We start from the raw sequence: 21,207 nt of genomic DNA on the forward strand, positions 1-21,207 counted from the left end.
CTCTAGTGATACTTGGATCAGAAAAAAAGGAAGTGAATAGTGTTCAAAGGAAAGGATAGTGTGCTTCTTAGCATCTAGCAGAATGTCAGGCACATAGAATGCAATAAACAAATAGTTTGAAACAAACAATTTAATGGATGCCACCAAGTGTTTGATTTTGTGATTCTTGTGGTTTATCTATATAAAAAGGTAATTATTTTTGTTATTTTCCCCCAAGGATATTTTATTAATAGCAAATGTTCTTATGGAATTAGTTTTTCTTTTCACTTCCTTTTTGTTCACTATAATTTATTTATTGAGGTATAAATTTATATAGCATAAAATTCACATATCTTAAGTATAAAGCTTGATAATATATACTTGGTTTATTGTTTTGTTTTTTTTTTCCTGGCATCTTAAAACCTCTGACAGTACTTTCCTAAAAAAATTAATTTGCTACATAATTCTATTTTAGTTACATAGATTTGATGATACAGAACTTAAAACAACTCGTATGATTTACATCAACTGTCATTACTAAGCATCTTTTATTATTCATTGTTATATTGTACTTTTAATTATGTGTCACCTACTTTACCTTGTTTTTCTTTTCCAAAAGGAGAAAAAACTCTTATCAGTCCAGTCACCTTGGTATATCAGAAGGATGGAGTGCTTGCTTCTGGAATTGTAATATATTTCAAAATTAATTGCTTTCTAGAAAATATACAATTTTAATTTGCTGCCCTTTACTATTATTAGCAATATTTGAGGATATCAGGTCTTTTGGATTATTAATTAAAATTATTTCCTCTTTAGATGCTGTTATAAATTATTTATTATAAAGAATTTTAAACATATACAAAAGGGAAGGAAAAGCATAATGAACTACCATATACCTACCTTATTGCCAACAAACAAAATCAGAATTTAGAAATCCACTGCCCTCCCCCAATGAAAAAACATCTAATATCTGTAACCAGATTCTTATTGTATTAGGTTGTCAGGTATGAATTTGGAACCTTTTGTCTGAGCTTCAACTTAGACCTTTGTGAGTGCCATTTAGCTTACATGTATTATTTTGTTATATTAGAATTCTATTTGTATATCTTATTGGTCCTCATAACAACTTTACCAAATAGAAACTGTTGACATCTTCCATATACCAACAAGAAATCAAGTTGTATGTTTACTCACCAGTAAGTAGGTGGAAGAACTAGGGCTTGAGCCCAGATGTGTCAAACTCCAAAGTGTCTGCTCTCGTTTAATAGAACACACAGTTTCAGTAAGTATGAAAAGGGGTTAGACCATGTTTTTCTATTCTGTTACAATCAATGTAATCAAAGTTAAGGATGGGAACTGACCTATACTAACAACTCAGGTTAGTAGCTATCCTGAGTGCACTGTTAGCTTTGTTGGTTGTATTTGTCACATCTCCAGGACACTGAGGGCAGATAGGCAGTGATGTCAGGGTGAAAGATGTAATTCTACCCATGAGAAACTATTTGGAGCTCATATACCTACACTCAGCTTGCAATTCCTTTCCCCAGCCTTGCAGTGGATTACCGCCTCTTCCCTCCTACATTTAGTCTGCATTTGTGCCCTTTTATGACTCTTGTCCTCCTCAAGACTTCCCTTGATGGTTATTTCACCTGCTTTAAAGGAATGATTGTACCATTTGCTCTGATGAGGGATGGAGAATGATAATGGACTTGGAGAAACCACCTTGCAAGTTTTTCCCTCCATGCTCTAAGCATCTGAACCCAATCATCTCATAAATGCCTACTCTTAGTTATAATGAGGAATCTAGAAAATGGTGGATAAATTTGCCCAAAGTCTCTTCACTTTGTAAAAATAACTCAAATTCTTCTTAAGTGTAGTTAAGTTAACCTAAATCTATTCATAACAAACCAATCAACCAACCCATTTTTATTGGATGCCTGCTATGTCCTCACTGTGTGAGGAACTCGAAAAGTGGTTACAAAGGGCACACTCTCTACCATTGTGTCATTTAGGGAGATAAGAAATGCACATAATAATGATTAAAGGATATACATTAGAGCTAACGTCCTTTGAAGGAAGGAGACTGCTATGCAACAAGCCAGACAAACAGCCTCGTTTGCCCCACTTTCTATATAGTGAAGAATGTTATGAGAAGAGAGATGCTAGGGAAACTTTAAGAAGGGAAAGATCAGTAAAATTTTAGGTGATTTTAAAACGTGTCTTGAAAAAGATAAAATTGAAGCTTTAAAAATTTTTTTTACAAATTGAAGCTTGACCAAGGAACATGGTTAAAAGTTGCCAAAACAAAGATGAAAGTGCATTCTAGATAATGTAAACATAGAAGATGATTCCAAATAAATAAGTCAATAAGACCTAGCTTGTCTGATGAAGAAAGTGCATTGACTGAGACTGATTTTCTGCATTGTTTTTGGTCTCTAGGATGGCTTTGTGTATTCTGTTATTATTAAAGATGCAAATTACAAAGTTGAGACTTTTCTTGAGATTGAAAGTCCTGTGGAACATTTGAAGTTTTCTCCCAGTTACAAAATGTTGCTGATTCAAACAGACAAGGTATGTTGAATGATGATTTTTTTAATATGAAATTTTCAGATATTATTATTATCATTGTGAGACAGGAAGGAAGGGCAGCATGTACTGCATAGTGATACTCTATTAATCAAGACTCTTTAGGTTGCAAATAAAAAAATACTCCATTTTAAAATTCCTAAACAATAGAGAGATATTTATTTGTTTTTGTGTATGTAACTGAAAAGACAAGACTGAATCTGAATCCAGGAGCTCCCATGATGCCACTGGTCCTTGTTTTCCTGCATCTCTTGGCTCTGTTTCCTCTCTACTGTCTCCATTTCCATGCATACTCTCCCTTTATGCTGTTAGAAGAGCCTCCTGCTCCTCCAATATATATTTCTGACCTTTTGATGGAAAGATAACAGCTGGAAAAAATGTCTTTGAATATAAACATTGGACTGACTTGGATCAACTGTCTATCCCTGGGCCAATCACTATGGCCAGTGGAATTCTAAACTCTTATTGACCAGGCCTAAGTCAAATACCTACTTTTGGATGCTGGGTGGAGGCACCCACTAAAATGTGAACTGAGACTGGGGCTATGAGTTGTACTCTAAGGAAAATATGGGTTATGTAAGTAAAGAAAGAAGGAGGATCTTGCAATGGCAAGATAAAAATTACTTCAATAATAATGTTAGAAAGACCCCTAATGAAGTGACCCTTAAAGGTCAAGATTATCAGATGTTTATATTGTTAGGGAATAATTTTAGATGAATTGTAAAGTTTAATTATTTTCTGCCTAAAATAAGCTTAAATTTAAATATAGAAGTACTTCAGTTTCTGGTAATTACAAGAAGTTAAAAAAAACATGCTATGTTTTAATAAATAAATGACAGACTTAAAATATCTATGGAAAACAGAAAACTATAAAAAAAGATATGATAACAGAAGAGGGAAAGACTCAATAGAACTTCTAAAAAGAAAAACATACTAACAAAGTAAAAATTAAATGAACGTGCCTGACAAAAGATTGGATACAGCCGAAGAGAAAATTAATCAGCTGGAAAATAGATAAGAAATTATCCAGAATGTAGTCTAGAAAAGTAAAAGGGTAGGAAATACAGAAGGGAGGGTAAGAGACATGAATAATGCAATGAAAAAAATCTAACATATGTTTGATTGGGCTTCAGAGAGGAGAAAGTGTGGCAGAGGCAACAACATTTATTTTATTTTTTTTAATAGCTTAATTCTTTATTTTGATTTGTCTGTTTTTATCTATCAAAATACAAACAGTGCTTAATTTTAGAATGTCAGAACACTTTTATTTAAAGTTGTTCATTTTAACTTTTTAGTGAACAAAAATTACATGTATTTATGGTGTACAACATGATGTTTTAATATATTATATATTGTGAAATGGTTAAATCAAGCTAATTAATGTTTGCATTACCTTACATACTTTTTTGTGGTGAGAACATTTAAAATCTATTCTCTCAGCAATTTTCAAGTATACAATACATTGTTATTAACTATGGTCACCATGTTGTACCAATATATTTTCTAAATAACTGAAATGTTATTAAATGTTTAACCAATGTCTTCACAATTCCCCCTCTTTCCCAGTCCCTGGTAATCACCATTCTTGTTTTCACTTTTATGAATTTAACTTTTTTAGATACCACAAATAAGTGAGATCATGCACTATCTGTCTTTTTATGTAGAGGCAACATTTAAAGAACTGGTTAAAAACATGAATTTACTGATTCAAGAGGTCCAGTCAATCCCAAACAGGGTACATAAAATGATATACATACTTAGACTTGCCAAAGTGAAATCGTTGAAAACTGAAAGCAAAGAGAAAAATTTTAAAGCAGTCAGAGAAGGACAGATCACGTCAAAGGGCCAAAACCAGCCTGCTGCTTGTTTTTGATAGATAAGGTTTTATTGGAACACAGTCACACCCACTTATTTATGTATTATCTATGGCTGCTTTCACACCACAACGACAATGTTAAGTAGTTGTGACTACAGCGTCAAGTAGTAATGACCAAATGGCCTGCAAAGCCTAACATATTTACTATTAGTCCTCTTATAGAAAAAGTTTGCTGACTCCTGATGTAGTGAAATAAAACAATTACCACATGGAATTCTATACTCAATAAAAGCATCTTCTCAGTATGGGGATGAAAAATATATTTTAGACACTTCAAAGCTAAAAGTTTGTCAGCAACTGATTATCACTTTACTTCGGGCAGAAGGAAAATGATTTCAGGTAGAAGGTTTGTGATGCAAGAAGAATGAAGAGTAGTAGTAATGTGTGGAGAAATGTAAATAAACATTGAATGTCTAAAACAAGCAAAAATAATGTGAAATTAGGTTTGAAAATAACATTGAATTAAAATCATAAATAAAAATAATGTAAGTAAGAGGGAGTATATAGAATAAAGTGTTTTAAGGTTCTTACATTACCCAGGAAGAGAATAAAGGCTTTATGTAACTTTTGATATTGATAAATTAGGTGTTGTAACTTCTAAGGTAACCACTAAAAGAAAAGAAACAGTAGATAAAATTTCTAAACTATAGTAGGGAAATGTAAAATGTTAAAAAAAATTAACCCAATACAAGATTTACAAAAGAGAGAAAAAGAAATGCAAAACAAGTAAGATAAATGGAAAGCATAAATTAAACTGTTATGTTTAAAATCAAATATATTAGTAATTACAGTAAAAGTAAAACAGAATAAATGATCTAGTCTGCAGGCAAAGATGGCCTTACGTAACTTAAGAAAAGAAATGCAGCATGCCTGTAGTTCTGGCTACTTGGAAGACTTGAGGCGGAAGGATCACCTAAGCCCAGCAGGTCGAGGCTGTGGTGGCTAGGAGCATGACACTGTACTGCAGCCTGGGCGACACAGTGAGACTCCAACACAAAAAAAAAAAAAAAAAAGAAAAAGAAAAGCAAAACCCAACTACGTACTGCAAGTGACACATCTAAAACATAAAGTATGGTAGATTAAAAGTAAAAGGATAAATATAGACATATCATGCAAACGTTAACCAAAAGAAAGCCCTTGGAAATATATTAATATTAGACAAAATAGACTTCAAGGTAAAAAAAATTCTAAAGATAAATGGGGGTTTATTTCAGAATAATAAAATATTAAATTCACCAAGAATATACAAATATTGAAAAAATATATATCAAATAACATATCCTCAAATATATAAAACAAAACATGAGAGAATACAAAGAGAAACAGAGCTGTGGGGAATATTAATACATTTTTCTCAGTACATGATAGAATAAATAACGCGTTCCCAAAGTGAGCAAAGTGACCCAAATGAGCAAAGCATTTTCTCTCCTATTCAGAGTCCTCTAGTGACTTCCTATGTCATTCAAAATCCTTAATATGTTTTAAAAGGCACTTCATAATGTAGCCTCCAATCTTCATCCCTTGCCTTATCTCCCACCACTCTTGACTCTTAATCACTCTGCTCCAGCTGCACTGGCCATCATACTGTTATTTTGAACAAGCTAGGCACGTTCCTCTATCAGAGTCTTTGTGCTGGCTGTTTTCTCTGTCTGGAATGCCCTTCCCACAGAATCCATATGGATCCTTTCCTCATTTTCTTGAAATCTTTTTTCTAAAGTGACTTTCTCACTGTAGCCTTTCTTGAATACTTGATTTAAAATGTCACCCCCTTCTTTTGCAATGTGATATTCTCCTTTCCTGCTTTATTTTCTTTTTCATTTTACAGTTATTGCTATTCAACTTATAATATATTTTATATGGTTATATTATTTATTGTCTGAATTCCCCAGTAGAATGTAAGTTCTATGAGGGCAGGGAATGTTTTTCTGTCTTGTACTTTGTTGTAGCCCCAGTATCCAGAGTATTGACTGGTGCAGTGTATACACCCAATATTTGTTGAAGAAATAAATGAAAGGTGAAATTAGTAAATATCTACCAAATTTTGAACTCTACAGAATTGTATTTCTTTAGATAAGTAAGAACAAAAATATTTATGTTTAACTCAAGTAAACTTAAAGGACTCTGATCAGTTTAAAGCAGACTTCTTGTTGCTGATCAAGTGACTATTTTATATTATGGCTGATATTAGGTGGTGTAGGGTGAGTCCAAAGTATAGTTAAAGACAAGATTTTGTTGGAAAGAAAAGACACGCTCAAGAGAGAGCGTGGGTGACTTGAGGGAAAAGATATATTGACCTCGTGTTACTGAGTGTTTTATACATTTTCTTAGTAATGATTAAGCAACCTACTTCTTAAACTAAACGTTTCTACTCTTATTGTTTACTTCTGAGCTTACTTGCATCCTGTGAAAATCTTGAGATAATGGTAAAAGTTACCGTTTTACAGATTAAGTTTCTTCCTGAAAATACCATCTTTCAGTGCCTCTGGTAATTGCCTTATTGCCTTGTTTATGATTTCTGTAGCTAAGTATATCAGCTGCCCTGCATTATGAGGTTGAGTTTCGGTGCTTGGTCAATGTTGGTATTGTTGTAGAGAGTAATGGCCTGATAACATGGTGCCCAACCAGATGCCTGACCATCTGATTTTCTAATTACCTAAACTATGCCTGCCTGCAAGAAATTTATGTATCTATCTAAGCTGTGCTAACTACCCTGCCTCATAGGTACTTGTCAAAGAACTGAGAATGATAAAGTCATGAGTTGATAGCTCCAGCCACACCTCAACAATTTCCTTTTTTTTTTTTTTTTTGAGTTGTAATCTCACTCTGTCGCCCAGGCTGGAGTATAGCGGCATACACACCGCTAACCCTGCGTCGACTTACCGGGTTCTGGCGATCACTCTGCTTCAGCCTTCCAAGAAGTCGTAACTACAGGCGCGCACAACCACGCCTGGTTAATTTTTTATTTATTGTAGAGACGAGGTCTCACCAAGTTGCCTGGGCTGGTCTCAAACCTGCGGGCTCAGGCAATCCACTTGCCTTGGTCTCCCAAAGTGCTGGGATTACAGGCTGAGCCACTGAGCCTGGTCTCAGCAATTTCTTATTTAAATTTATAATGTATCCTTTCCATTATGTTTAGCATGTGGTAGGATTTTGTTCATCTGAACAACTTTTCTGGTTCCAATTTTCCACATAAATAGAGATTATTTTTGAAATCAGGAAAATTATTTTATGTATATATATTTTTTGAGTCAGGATCTCACTCTGTCACCCAGGTTGGAGTGCAGTGGTAAAATCACAGCTCACTACAGCATTGAACTCCTGGGTTCAGGTGATTCTCCTGCCTCAGCCTCCCAAGTAGCTGGAACTACAGGTACACACCACCATGCTCAGTTATTATTATTTTTTTTTATAAAGACGAGGTCTCACTATGTTGTTTAGGCTCGGGTCTTGAGCTCCTGGGCCTAAGTGATCCTCCTGCTTCAGCCTCCCAAAGTGCTGGGATTACAGGCCACTGTAATGAGTCACTGCACCTGGACTTGTTTTGTAATTTAAAAAAAAACGCCTGAAATTGAAGATGAAAGTCTTATTTATGATTTTTTTCAAATGATAAATGAGTGAATGAATGAATGAATCAGTCACTAAACAAATCAGGCATCAAGATTTTATGCTCCTCTAGATCAGAGCCTTATTAAGTTGATCTATTATTTCATATCACCTGTTCCCACACAATACCTTGCTTATAGTAGGCATTTAATAAATATTTGTTGACCTATATACACAAAAATTATGTCTCTTTTATTGTTTGTTTTTATAGGGATCTGTTTATATCTACACTTTTGGTGAGAAGCCAACCTTAGATAAGGTCCTAGATGCTTCTGATGGGAAATTTCAGGCAATTGACTTTATCACACCTGGAACCGAACACTTTATGGTAAAAGATATTCCATTGTGTCACAGTAGGGTTTAAAGATATGATGTTTCAAGATTTAAATCCTGGCTCATATACAATTGGGTAACTTTGAAAGTTCATGTGCAAAGCAAGCAAATAGGAGGCAGAGGGTATCCTTGAGGACTGTGGTAGAGATGCCAACCACTTCCATCATCAAATCTGCTCCTCAGTTAGAATAGCATCACCATATTGTGACTTCATAACATTGTCTTCTGAAAACAGTCAAAGCAACTGAAATCCTAGGAGCCATCCTTTTTGTATTCACCACCCAAACTCTGCCAGCGAGGCATTTAAACACATTCATTGCTAATGAGCCACTACTCAGTAAACTACTAGTACATATTTATCTCCTTTCAGAGTGATGCAGGAGTACCATCTGAAGATGAAAATAAAATAGTTGCCATGCACAATATATGAATTCAGTTTAAGAACTCGATAATAATATATCAATATTGATTAACCAGTTGTAACTAATGTACCACTCTAATGCAAGATGTTGATAATAGGGTAATTGTATGTGTGGAAAGGAAAGGGAACTCTGTACTTTCTGCTTAATTTGTAATCCTAAAATTGCTCTATAAAAGGAAGTCTAGTAATTTGAAAAAGAATAATGTATAATTTCATATTTCTAGGTTTATTTGTTAAACAATAATCTCACTAAATTTCTAAGTAACTTTGAAATATGTCACATGAAAAATCTTTATTTCACTTTTCTAATCCTAATTAGTTACTCTGTATTAATTGCATTAAATATAACAGTTAATATTTGTTCAGAAATACTGTTGGAATTGTAAAATAATTGTTTGCAATTCATATAAGTGAAATGAAATTTTGTACTAAATCATTAGACTGACATACTAGAAAGGGAGGTAGCACATGCTTCCATAGAAGAGTCTTATTTTTCATTTGGTTTTGCTTTTCCTTCTTTTGCAGACACTCACACAATCAGGGGAAGTTTGTGCTTGGTGGTTGGAGGATTGTGCTTGTGTAAGCAAGATTCATCTGAATACTCCAGTAAGTGCATCCAATAAGTGAATTTTTTAAAAAATGTTAAACTCGAATTCAATCTACCTTTTCATTTTCCTATGCCAACAGCCTGTAGAAATATTTGTTACAGAAGCCTTATTGCATTTTTATCTTGTGCATCTAGGACCAAGAAACAATGGTAATGCTTTTTTTAAAAAAAGTAACATTATTTTCTGCATTACACAGTTCTAGATGAGATATGAATCTTGGTAATAGGTAGAGAAGCTTAAATCCTTCTCCTTTATGAAATTAAAATCTCAATTATAAAAAACTAACCATCATACCTTACAAAAGATACATAATTCAATGAGATAAATAAAATGCTGACAAAAGTAAAGATAAAAATTCTTACCTAAAAGACTGTGAAATGTGAAAAGATTCTATAATCTATGTGACAAATTCTTGTATGTATCCATTTCTATTGGAATTACGAAACTAATTACTAGTGTATCTGATCACATCACCTTTTACAGATGACAGATATACAAATGTATAACATCCTATTTGGAGGCCTATATAATCAGGTCTTACATTGTTTCTCTTGGGCAAGGAGGGATATAGGCACCATTGCCCTATGGAGAATTGATCAGTAGACAGATCCAGTGATGCTGAAGCCAGATCTCCCTGCCTATGCCTCAGACTTTGTTGCCTGGGAACCCTCTAATCAGTGATTCTTGGGGAACCCAGCCTAGCAGCACAATGGCAAGACCCCTGACCAAGACACAAGCAGTTTCCCTTCATGGCACCTGAAAGGCTACAGAAGACCCTACTGGCCCTTACTGTACATTTTCAGACTAGCACGCTGTTGACCTGGAATAGATGAGAATTTCAACTGGTTATTTTGGAATCACACTTCACACACACACACACACACACACACACACACACACACACACACACACACATGTCCCATAAAAGCTTTCAGTTAAAAAATATGTATAATAAAAGCCCACTCAATTGGGAGACTGTGTACATTCTAATTTAAGATGGATACCTGAGTGCTCACCTCAAGTTTGTCGCCAGATGTGGGATCCTAGGGCAAATTGCTACACTTTGTTGTCTTGCATTTTCAATTTTACAAAATGATGATCTCAAGTTTGTTTCTAGTTTTAAGTTCCATTATTTTACTCAAAACAACCTACAAAGTGTAATTACAGAGAAATAATTCTGACTTCTTAATTACTACAAAGGTAAATTTATTCTCTTAGATACCACATTATGTATAAATAATTGTGAGATACACAGGAATATGTATACTTTTTTTGTTGACTGAATATATGGTCCAGTGATATAGTTATTTTCTTAATCTTTCTTTGTCATAACAGCATTGGAAGACCACCATTATTTAGTAGATGAATGCTGATTTTTAAAATAACTAACTTTTTTTTTTTGGAGAAAGCAGGATTTACTGAGAGGACAGAGAAGCTCCCACAATGGGAGGGGACCCGGAGGAGTTGCCCGTCTCTGGGGTTGAAACCTGGTGCTTATATAGACAGGCTAGCACTAGCTGTGAGCTGTTGCTGTTCTGATTGGTCAGTATTAGGGATCAATAACTAACATTTTATAAAAATATGTTAAAAGCCAGGCACAGTGGCTCATACCTGTATGCCCAGTGACTCGGGAGGCTGGAGGCATGAGGATCACTTGGGGCTAGGAGTTCAAGACCAACCTGGACAACATAACAAGATCTCATCTCTAAAAAATATTTTAAAAATTAGCTGGGCATGGTGGCACACACTTGTAGTCCTAGCTACTCAGGAGGCTGAGGTGGGAGGATCACTTGAGGCCAGGAGTCAGAGGCTACAATAACATCCATGCTGCTGCACTCCAGCCTGGATGACAGAGTAAGACCCTGCTGCTATAAATAAATAAATAAATAAATAAATAAATAAATAAATAAATAAATAAATAAAACAATTTTAAAAAAATGTTTAAAAGATGCTAGTAATTTATTTTAAATTTCTTATTTTTCATTATTATTGGTCTAATTATTTCACAATCACTTAGATAGATTATTGGCATAACCATTTCATTGCCATTTAAAGATAGAAATGAAGCCAGTATTTAAAGTTTAAGAAATTTATCTATATTTTTATCATTCTAATTTTAGAACAAAAGAATAAGATGTCCAGATTCCTGTGACTTCTTATGCAACTGATTAACTAATTTGAAATAATCCACCAAACAACACTTGCTACTCTTCTGGTTCTACAGGCTTTTCAAATAAACTGTAGCATTCTTGTGTGTAAGGGAACAGGCCCAGTGAAAATAAGCATCTGGGGCTTATTTTAAACAGGCGACGGTTCTGGCGTGTTCTCCCTCCTCCCTCTCCGCAGCTGTGGGCACCATGGATGGCTCTGTCCACTTCATCAGCGTGTATGATGTGGAGTCCCCTCAGATAGTTCACAAGGCTTTTCTCTCTGAATCGTCCGTGCAGCACCTCGTGTAAGTACCTCCGACTTCTGGGAGCAACTGTGTCGGGCTCTTCTGTTAAGAAGCCATCATTCCTTTTAATGTTGTTTTATTTGTTTCGAATATTAATACATTCACTCACTTCAACATTCAAAAATACAGAGGAATATGTAGTGAAGTCTCTAACCCTTGTTCCCTACACACCCAATTCCCTCCCTGAAGGCTGTCTGGTACCAATTTCTTGTGTCTCTTTTCAGGGACGTTTTATTCACAAACAAGTAAAAAGATGAGTACTTCCTTTTATTTGTATAAATATTTATCAAGCGCTTACAGTGTGCCAGGCATTTCTGTTGTGTTAACTCCATGAGGTAAACACTCTTATTGTCTCCATTTTACAGATGCGGAAGATGAGACACAAGGAGTTTAAATAACTTGCTCAATATTATATGATAGTAAATGGCAAATGTTGGGGTTTGAGCCCAGGCTGTTGGGCTCCAGAGTCACTGCCTTTGGTTTTTTGTTTTTTGGTGTTTTTTTTTGAGTTGGAGTCTCACTGTCACCCAGACTGGAGTGCAGTGGCCGCTCCCGGCCACCGCAGCCTCGACCTGCTGGGCTCCGGCGATCCTTCCACCTCAGCCTTCCGAGTAGCCGTGCCGCTACCACGCCCGGCTAATATTTTTGGTTTCTTGTAGAGATGAAGTCTTGCGTGCCCAGGCGGGTCTCGAACCCGCGGGTTCAGGCAATCCACTCACCTCAGCCTCCCAAAGGTGCGGGATTACAGGCTGAGCCACCGAGCCCAGCTTACCTTTGGTCTTAAAGGGAGAAAATGATATACAATGTTCAATATCACATTTTTTTTTACTTGATGGCATATCTTGGAGAATGTTTTATATCCACACATTAAGATTATACTTATTCTCCTTTAATGCCACTATATGAATATGCCATCATTCCATTTTATGAATTCCTTTATATGAATATACCAACTTTTTTTAAAAACAGAATATTGATGGACATTTAAAGTCTTTTGAATGGGTATTTCAAGTCTTTTGAAGCAATACTTTTAAGATTGCTTCAAGTCTTTTGAAGCAATACTTTTAAGATGACAATATAAAAAAATTAGATTTGGACTGGCGGATTGCTATTTTTATTTTCTTTTTAAAATTTATTGTAACAGTATTAATAAGAACTGACATTTGTCCCCTGCTTACAGCTTGAGGTTATTGTAGCTTACTGAGTATGATCCTTAAAATACCATTCAGAAAGGCATTTTTCTTGTACCTATTAAACAAATTAGGGAATTCAGGTTCAGAGATTTAAAGAGAAGCATTTGTCCAAGATGACAGAGCTAGTGCATAGAGGAGCTGGCTCTGCCACCTGTGCTATCCTGTCCAGCTCCACTGCCTACAACTCAGTGGAGAAGGATGGATGGCCTCCCTCCATAAATTCCCTGTTCTTCTGTACCTTAGTTTTCGGTGCCTCTTCTTTCTAAGATTCTTTTATCTTATTCTAATTTGCATCTTCCCACTTTTTCCAGTTTGATGAAGTTGTAGAAATTTCACTATGTTTCTCCTCCTCCTGCCAGATACCAAACACAGGACAATGAAATGTTGCCCATTGCTAAATTGAGAATTTCCTATTTCCACTTGAAACTCTACTAACATATTTCACTTATGATGAAACAGTTGTTCATCTCTACTGAATCTTCTTGACAGTACTTATAAATTGAGTACAATTATTACATCTACATATAATCACTTGGTTTTTAGAGGTCAGAGAATATTAAAAATCACAAACCATAAGAATGACTGGTTTTGAATGTACTTCTGTAGTCATTCAATAAACTTATCAGTCATCTAATTGGTGTAAGAAGTAGGCTCTGACAACCATATTTCTTCTTTTCTAGTTATGACCAGCGAGGAATGTTTCTGGTAGTTGGAACATCAGAAGGAAAAGTCTTTATTATCAATGCTAACCCATCAAGCTCATTTCAGATTATTGGATTCACAGGTACAACCTTAGAATGGTTATTAATTTAAAATACTGATCACTTTATTCCAAATAATTTAAGGTTATAGAAATGAAACTATATTAAAATAATTATTTATGGAATATTTTCTTTAAAAGAAATGTTTAATAACTGTTTGAGATTGTTTGAAAGAGTTCCCACATTATATTTTGATGTATTTGGAGTATTACAGTTATCTGGTACATAGTTGATGCTAAATAAATTTTCTTGCATCAATTATTGAATTAATTAATGAAATGCTGAGCATTTCTCATGCTAGTATAAGAAAAAGTTGGGTTGATTTTTCTCTGAAATATATTTTAAAATAATATTTGATCTCTACTTAACAAATAACTAATTTTTTTCTTTCTGACTTTAAGTATGAAATACATATGCATATTCTCCCCCCATTTTAAATTCATTCATTGATTTATAAAAATTATTGAGTGACTATTAGGTGCAAAATGCTGAACTTAGGCCTTGTGGGGAACAAAAATATCAAGAAGACAATTTAGTAGGGGAAGAAAAAGCAGAGTACCGTATAGGCTCAGAAGAAGCTATACATTCTGCCAGGTGTGAGGAAAGGAGTGGAGGTAAAGGTGGGCACAGGTAAGGGAGTGTAGAGGATTGGGCAGAGTTTTCCAAGGTTTAAAGTAGTGGACTTATTTCATAGGTGCAAGCAAGGGGAATAGTAGTATTCCTACTCCAAATAATAATCTGACCAAAGTGCTTGGAATGGTAAAAAAAAAAAAAAAAAGTTTGATGCAGCAGGTAAATGGAAGAGATTACTGGAAGATGAGCATGGCGATGAAGTCTGAAAGATGATAAAGGACCTTGAATATCATTCCAAGAAATCTGGAATTTGTTCTGTGGTTAATAAGACATCATCAGGGGTTTCAAGATGGAACTGGCATGATTTAACTGCCATAGTTTTTAGAGACCAATTTGGCACCAATGTGGAGGATGAAGTAGAGAGGCAAGACAATGAAATAAAAAAGATGAGTAAGAAAGCTGTAATATTAGCCAAGGCAAGAGATAATAATAGTCATAATCATAAAACAGGCAACATTTATTGAAGGATAACTTACCATGTGATAGAAAATGTTCTAAACCGTTGGTCCACTTACTTAATTCTTTGACAACTTTTATGAAGTAGATACTACTATTATCCCCATTTTACAGATGAAGTACTGTGAGGTTAAGTACTTGTTCAAGGTCATGCAGCTATAATAGATAGTGGCAGAACCAATACTCAAACTTAGTAAATCCAACTTCAGAGTGTGGGCTCTTATTCACAATTCACAAGCCTACTTAATAGTCACAGAAAGAGAAAAGAGGCAGTTATGAGTGATAGAATTGGTTGGGCTTGGTATTCAATTATATGTGAAAGGGAGGGATCAATAATGACTCCAAAATTTCTAGCCTTCATGGTAGACATTGTCATTGATTTAAGAAGAAAGTATTGTCAGTTGAGGGATAGAGTGAGCTGATGAGCTCTGTAGGTTGGAAGCCAATAAGTTCTCCATCTGGGGATATTCAACATATGTTTGGAAATAGAGATATGCAGTTCTAGGCTTAAGATAGAATTCTAATTTGAAATCATTGGAAGGTGATGAGATGGCTCAAGAAGACAGAGTAGAGCAAACCTAAATGCTTAATGGGGCCAAACAGGTAACCTAACTATGTGAATTAGATGGCATTGAATGTAGTAGAGCCTGTGGTTGACTTCAGAGTAGATAATTATTCTGCCTAAGTATTCCATTTTTTAACATATGTGGTTGGCCAGAGGGTAGGATGAGAGCAGCCAGGAATAGAATTCTGATACACATTTTATATTTGAGGCTGAGGAGAGAGGAAGGTGAGGCAGTGAAGAAAACTGAGGATGGGTCAAAGAAATAAGAGAACTAGGAGCCATCTTCTCCAGGAAGAGTTTGAGGAGGGAAGCCTGATAAAGGTGCAGGCTCTGACAAAAGTGTAAGTGGGGTGAGGGCTGGGATGAGGCCCTCATGTATTTGCCAATCAGTAAGTGATCCTTGAGAGGGAGTCACTTCTCTGAAATGCAGACAAAGAGATTGAAGAGGGAATAGAGGTAAGAAAATGAAGTTAAAAATTGAAAAAATATATTTTAGGAAGTTTGCAGTGGAGAAAAAAGAGTGAGATGGTAACTCGTGGGGCAGCAGAGTTGAAGGAAGGTCCTTATTTGAAGACAGTTTTGAAGACGGAATAGAAGGAACAAGGGACACAAGAAAATAAGATGTGTTTGATAATGCATGGTCGAGAAGGAGATCAGGGGAATCACAGACAAGAAAGGGTTACATTTTGTTCCTTGTCAGAAAATGTAGGGGGAGGATGGAAACAACAAGAAAATGAGAGATTCAAGACAATGTTAAGGTTGAGTTGGGGTCAGATGCCCCAGGTCTTCCTTGCTAAGTAAAAGAGAAGGTTGTAGCCGGGCTCGGTGGCTCAGCCTGTAATCCCGCGCCTTTGGGAGGCTGAGGTGAGTGGATTGCCTGAGCCTGCGGGTTCGAGATCCGCCTGGGCAGCGAGACCTCATCTCTACAATAAATCAAAAAATCAGCCGGGCGTGATAGCACATGCCTGTAATTCCGGCTACTCGGAAGGCTGAGGCGGAAGGATTGCTGGAGCCCAGCAGGCAAGGCTGCTGTGACCGGGAGCGGCTACTGCACTCCAGTCTGGGCGACTGAGTGAGACTTCAACTCAAAAAAAAAAGAGAAGGTTGTTTACTGACCACCTGGGGGAAGGGCCGGTATCAGGGCCTGAGAAATCAGGCACCTACAGCACAGTCCCACAAAGAGTGGAAGAGTGAATCTGGAATGAATCCAAGGTGATGGGCTGCAGGCCTGGCACTCTTGCAGAGGAAGACAGATTTACCACTCTCGATGGGGCTGATTCCTTTTGTTTCTCTAGCAGCAGATGGGTCAGGAGGAAATGACCCAAGTGGTTGACTCCCATGTGCATTTCAAAGCCATCTTAGAATAGGGACATACCATCACTCCTGCATTATTGATCCAAATGTGGAGGTGCTTTGCCTCTGCTAAGAACCCCCAAGAAAAGTCTCAAGTAGACTTTGTATCAGACAGGTCCAGTTTCTGTACCAGCACCTGCTGGTTCCCTGTCATGGGCTGGATCTCTATGGCCACCAATTCCTCCTTCTGCACATCTCAGCAAGCTAAGTATATGCAAGCTCCTCTTTGAGCCAGCTCTTTGGCTGTCTCCTTCCTGATGCCTGTATTAGCACCAGTGACCACAGCTGGAGGAAGCAAACCTAAATGCTTAATGGGGCCAAACAGGAAACCTAGCTATGTAAATTAGATGGTATTGAATGTGGTAGGGCCTGTGGCTGACTTCAGAGTAGTCAGCCAGGAGGCTGGATGGTTGATGTACACACTCCACAAGAAAGCATTTTCTTGATCCGGGGCACAGCCATGTTCAGGAAGGTGGGGAGAAGGAGGAACAGGGGCAGGAGACCAGCCATCTTGGATTAGCTAGCTTTCTAGAGAAGCAAACTCATAATGTGTTTCCACTACATCTGCAATCCCTTGACCACAGATACAAAGACTATTGTTGCCTGAGTTTACTTAATACTGGGAGTGGGTAACCTGGCTGGAGTGATATGTGGGGGCCAGAACATGTAGGTGCTGTGAGAGGGGTAGAGATGGTGTATTCTGGGGGCCACCCTGGCTGGAAAAAAACTGATCCAGACTTGGCTGGTTTGAATATACCAGTCCAGATATCTAATCAGGAGGATCCTCTATCTGGTAAAAATAAAATATCCTTGTCACTTACATTTAAAGATCTCTTTAAATGTCCAGTAATAAACATGGATCTAAAGATTTCATTAAGGTGAAGTGTATAATGTGATATTCTTACTGAAATGCAGGGATTTGGTCAAGGTGACACAGAAAGCCAATAACTGAGACAATAAGTATTGCCAAGGAAGAAGACTTTCTACTTGGGTGATACAAGTCAAGGAGACCATGAGATTAGTCTCAAATCTGTCTCTCTGTTCCACTGAAGTCAGGGGTTTATATAGTGGGCAGAAGGGTAGAAAATGGGAATTAGGAAGGGGTAAGGAAGAGGAGTTGGTAAACAGGAATCGGGGAGGGATCTGGTATCTTATTGTCTTGATACTGTGATTTCATGAGTTTCCATGTTTTGATATAGGTGGGTTTCCAGAGAATGGAACTTAGATAAGATAAATATAAGTTCAAGCATTAAGGCCAAAAAACTCAATTTCTATGTTTATTTAAAAAACTATAATCACTGGTTCTATGGGAAGTTGGATCTGTTTTAATATCTTAATTGGGAGGGTAAAAGATTCTTTAAACATTCAATGACCACTTGTAGATTTGATTTCTGTTTGCTTTCAGAGGTGGGCAGAGACATTTTACAAATATCCACAGTGTCTCTTTTGGAAACAGACACAGTGGAAGTGATGGTGCTCTCTCCACTTCCAGAAACAGGGAGAAGCAGACTGGAAATGTTTACTCTGCCTAACATATCACTACAAGGTAAAGAAAAAATAAGCATCCAATTCTGTCCTTGGCCCAGATAAGTTATTGCTGTAGTTTTTTGTTTTGCTTTTTCTTGTAGCATGTGAAGAGGTGAAATGGCTATGTTTTATTTATCTTTACATAGTAACACTGAACTGATATGGCTGCTAAATAATTTGAAATGTGCACTTTCCTCTAGATTTGTGACTCACATGAATCTGCTTTATTACTAGAGAAAAGAGATGGGATCAACTGACATGTGTGTCAAATTGATTTGTCATTGTGTGAGTCTCTTGTTTTGTAGCTTTAAATATACATAGTCAAATTTGGATACATTACAGTATAGTTACCTTTACTGATAAAATTATACGGAAAGGTTTCTGGATAAAAAGGTATGAGAAAATACACACTCTTTATTTTAATGACAAATATACCTGGGTAGTGATTTTACAAATATATAATTATAGAGTGGAAGAAAGCTGAAAACATCAAAGTACTTCTATGAACTAATTAAGAATCTCTATACCATCATGAATTTCTTTTAATGTTATGTCTGTAAGTTAATTTACAGAATTAACCAGGGCCTTACAAAATATATTTTACTCGCTATTGAAAGGACTTCGGCGCCAGTGACAACTCCACACCCGTTATAGACCAAGAGATTTATTAAAGTGGCAGCCACAGGGGAAAAAGGGAAAGGGTCTATGGTCACGGGGTTGGGGAGGGAGAGACAGAAGGGGGGGGGAGAGAGAGAGAGAGAGAGAGAGAGAGAGAGAGAGAGAGAGAGAGAGAGAGAGAGCGAGCTAGAGCTGTACAGGGAGAGGGCTGTATTTATTAGCCTGACAGCGGCCGGAAGGGGCAGTGCTAGGTTTTATTGGAGGAGCGGCCTGGGAGCAGGGTGGGCAGACGTCGTGTTGTAGGCCCATTGGACGTACAACAAAGCTACATTATGGAAAATGATTGGACACGTGCTAGGGGAACCATGCGTGAAGAAGCCAGAACCTAGGGCCTTTGTTGTCTAGGATGGCAGCGCCATCTTGGGGACGCCCTTCTGACTGTTCTCTGTGCCCTTCATTCCCACCTTTTCTGTTTGTTTGGGAGAGGGGTATCGTTACTCCTTCTGGCTGCTTCCTGCTGGATGTGGGCGTTGTAGGGTGGGGTGGGGCAAGGGCACAGAAGCAGCCAGAATAGAGTCCAGAGGTAGGCACTGAAGGTGAAGATTTTTGAAGGCGAGAGTTCCATGAAAGTTTTTTGTAAATGTAGAATGGTGACTTGTTCTGGCCAATCCTCCAGTGGGCACAAGGGTGGTAATAACCAGCTGTCTTGGAGTAGACTGTGGAGGTAAATAGAGAACCTGGAAGAGAACATATCTAAAAGAAAAGTTAAGTGATGTTTAGGGACAAGGTGTTGACTCCTCTATTGGGACAGGTTGATAACTATTGAGTAATAGGAGGTTGAGGTTTTGATTTGAGAGTTTAATTAAGCATTATTGGAGAAATTTAAAGATATATGGGGCTATTAAATAAAAAACGCAAATTAGAATGACAGGGTCTAGGAGTGGGGCCAGCCAGGTGACAAGAGGGTGTTGTAACCAGGTGAAAGGAGAAGAGTCTGGCTGTTGGCAGCTCCATTTTAATTTATCACTTAGATGATTGAGAATGTTTAGGGTTTTTTTTGTTTTTTGTTTTTACTAGGCATGGAAGAGAAAGAGAGATGGGGATAGAAACTTGAGACTGGCAGCCATATGGCTGGCAGTCCGTTGTGGCCAGATGTTGGGTATATGAGTGGTCCTTAGAAGTCCAGGACTCTTTTACAAAGAATCTTCAGCGAAATGGTAGGATGGGTGGAGTTATTTTACCACTGAGGTGGGTTAAAATTAATAAGGGAAGGAGGGTTAGGTTGATGAACATAGTGCTGTAAGGGGTGACTTTTTTTTTTTATTAATCAATATTTTTTATTATGGGGTGACTTTTTATAAAAGACACTTAATAGGAATGAAGCTAGTTATGATGAGGAGGTATGTAATAGCCAACAAAGCTTTGGCCGTGGATGACCAATTTGTAGGTGTTGACCAAGTAAGTAATATAGTAAGGAGGATGGTAATTAAGCCAAGAAAGGAAAGGGGCCAAGAGTTACAAGTTTTTTTGCACTGAATCTAGGATGTTTGTTTGGATTTGGATTTGGATGGGTGATGAGTCGGGACAAGAAGGAGGGGGAGTTTATGTCTCATATCTGAGGATTTATTATAGAAGGGGGTAAAGGAGGAAGTAAGCCAGTTGGGGAATCGTTAGTAGTTAGGAGGGCCAAAAATGGGTTGTGGGAGATGGGTTGTTAAGGGCTGTACTTGGATTAAAGGTGATGGACGCCTGGAATTTGGCTAGAATGTCCCTGCCCATAAGAGGTACGGGACATTAAGGCAGTATCAAAAAGGAATGAGTGCCAGATCTTGTATCTGAAGATTTGCCTAGGGGGGATGGGATAGGCTGCTGTTTGTCCTTCAGTAGAATGTCAGAATATTTGTTAATTGCTACACTGAGGCCAAAAGACTAAGAATAAGCTAAGTTTCTTTTGGTTTTTATAGGTACCTTTCATTTTTTATTCCTGCCCTTGGAAATATTTTTATAATACTGGGAAATGGGGCAAAGATCATTTTTTTGTATCTACTTTTTGCTGAGATGGGGCCGTAGCGATGTCTCTACCTATTTATTTTTAAGGCCATGAGCAGGAAATGGCAGAACCTTAAGCAAATGCTATTTGGATTTAATAAAACATCAAGTGAGAGCATAGGTAAAGATTATTAAGCAAACGATGATGAAAAGAGTTATTGTCCCAAAAAACAATGTTGGAAAAGTGAAAG

At 37.0% G+C, this 21,207-nt stretch overlaps 1 protein-coding gene and 1 pseudogene across 1 annotated transcript in view; one reads left to right on the forward strand and one right to left on the reverse strand.

Moving 5' to 3' along the window:
- The window catches only part of CFAP43 (cilia and flagella associated protein 43), a 136,255-nt gene that overhangs the window by 28,297 nt on the left and 86,751 nt on the right, over positions 1–21,207 (forward strand). The window contains exons 7-13 of the mRNA XM_008061089.2: positions 599–666; positions 2,419–2,550; positions 8,256–8,372; positions 9,324–9,404; positions 11,713–11,861; positions 13,735–13,838; positions 18,228–18,368. Coding sequence (XP_008059280.1) covers positions 599–666; positions 2,419–2,550; positions 8,256–8,372; positions 9,324–9,404; positions 11,713–11,861; positions 13,735–13,838; positions 18,228–18,368 — 792 coding nt within the window. The remainder of the gene's footprint in view (positions 1–598; positions 667–2,418; positions 2,551–8,255; positions 8,373–9,323; positions 9,405–11,712; positions 11,862–13,734; positions 13,839–18,227; positions 18,369–21,207) is intronic.
- On the reverse strand, positions 16,630–17,332 carry LOC103263412 (annotated as a pseudogene).

The sequence above is a fragment of the Carlito syrichta genome, unplaced genomic scaffold (assembly GCF_000164805.1).
Source record: "Carlito syrichta isolate Samal-C Ts95f unplaced genomic scaffold, Tarsius_syrichta-2.0.1 Scaffold305070, whole genome shotgun sequence".
In the NCBI taxonomy this organism is placed as follows: domain Eukaryota; kingdom Metazoa; phylum Chordata; class Mammalia; order Primates; family Tarsiidae; genus Carlito; species Carlito syrichta.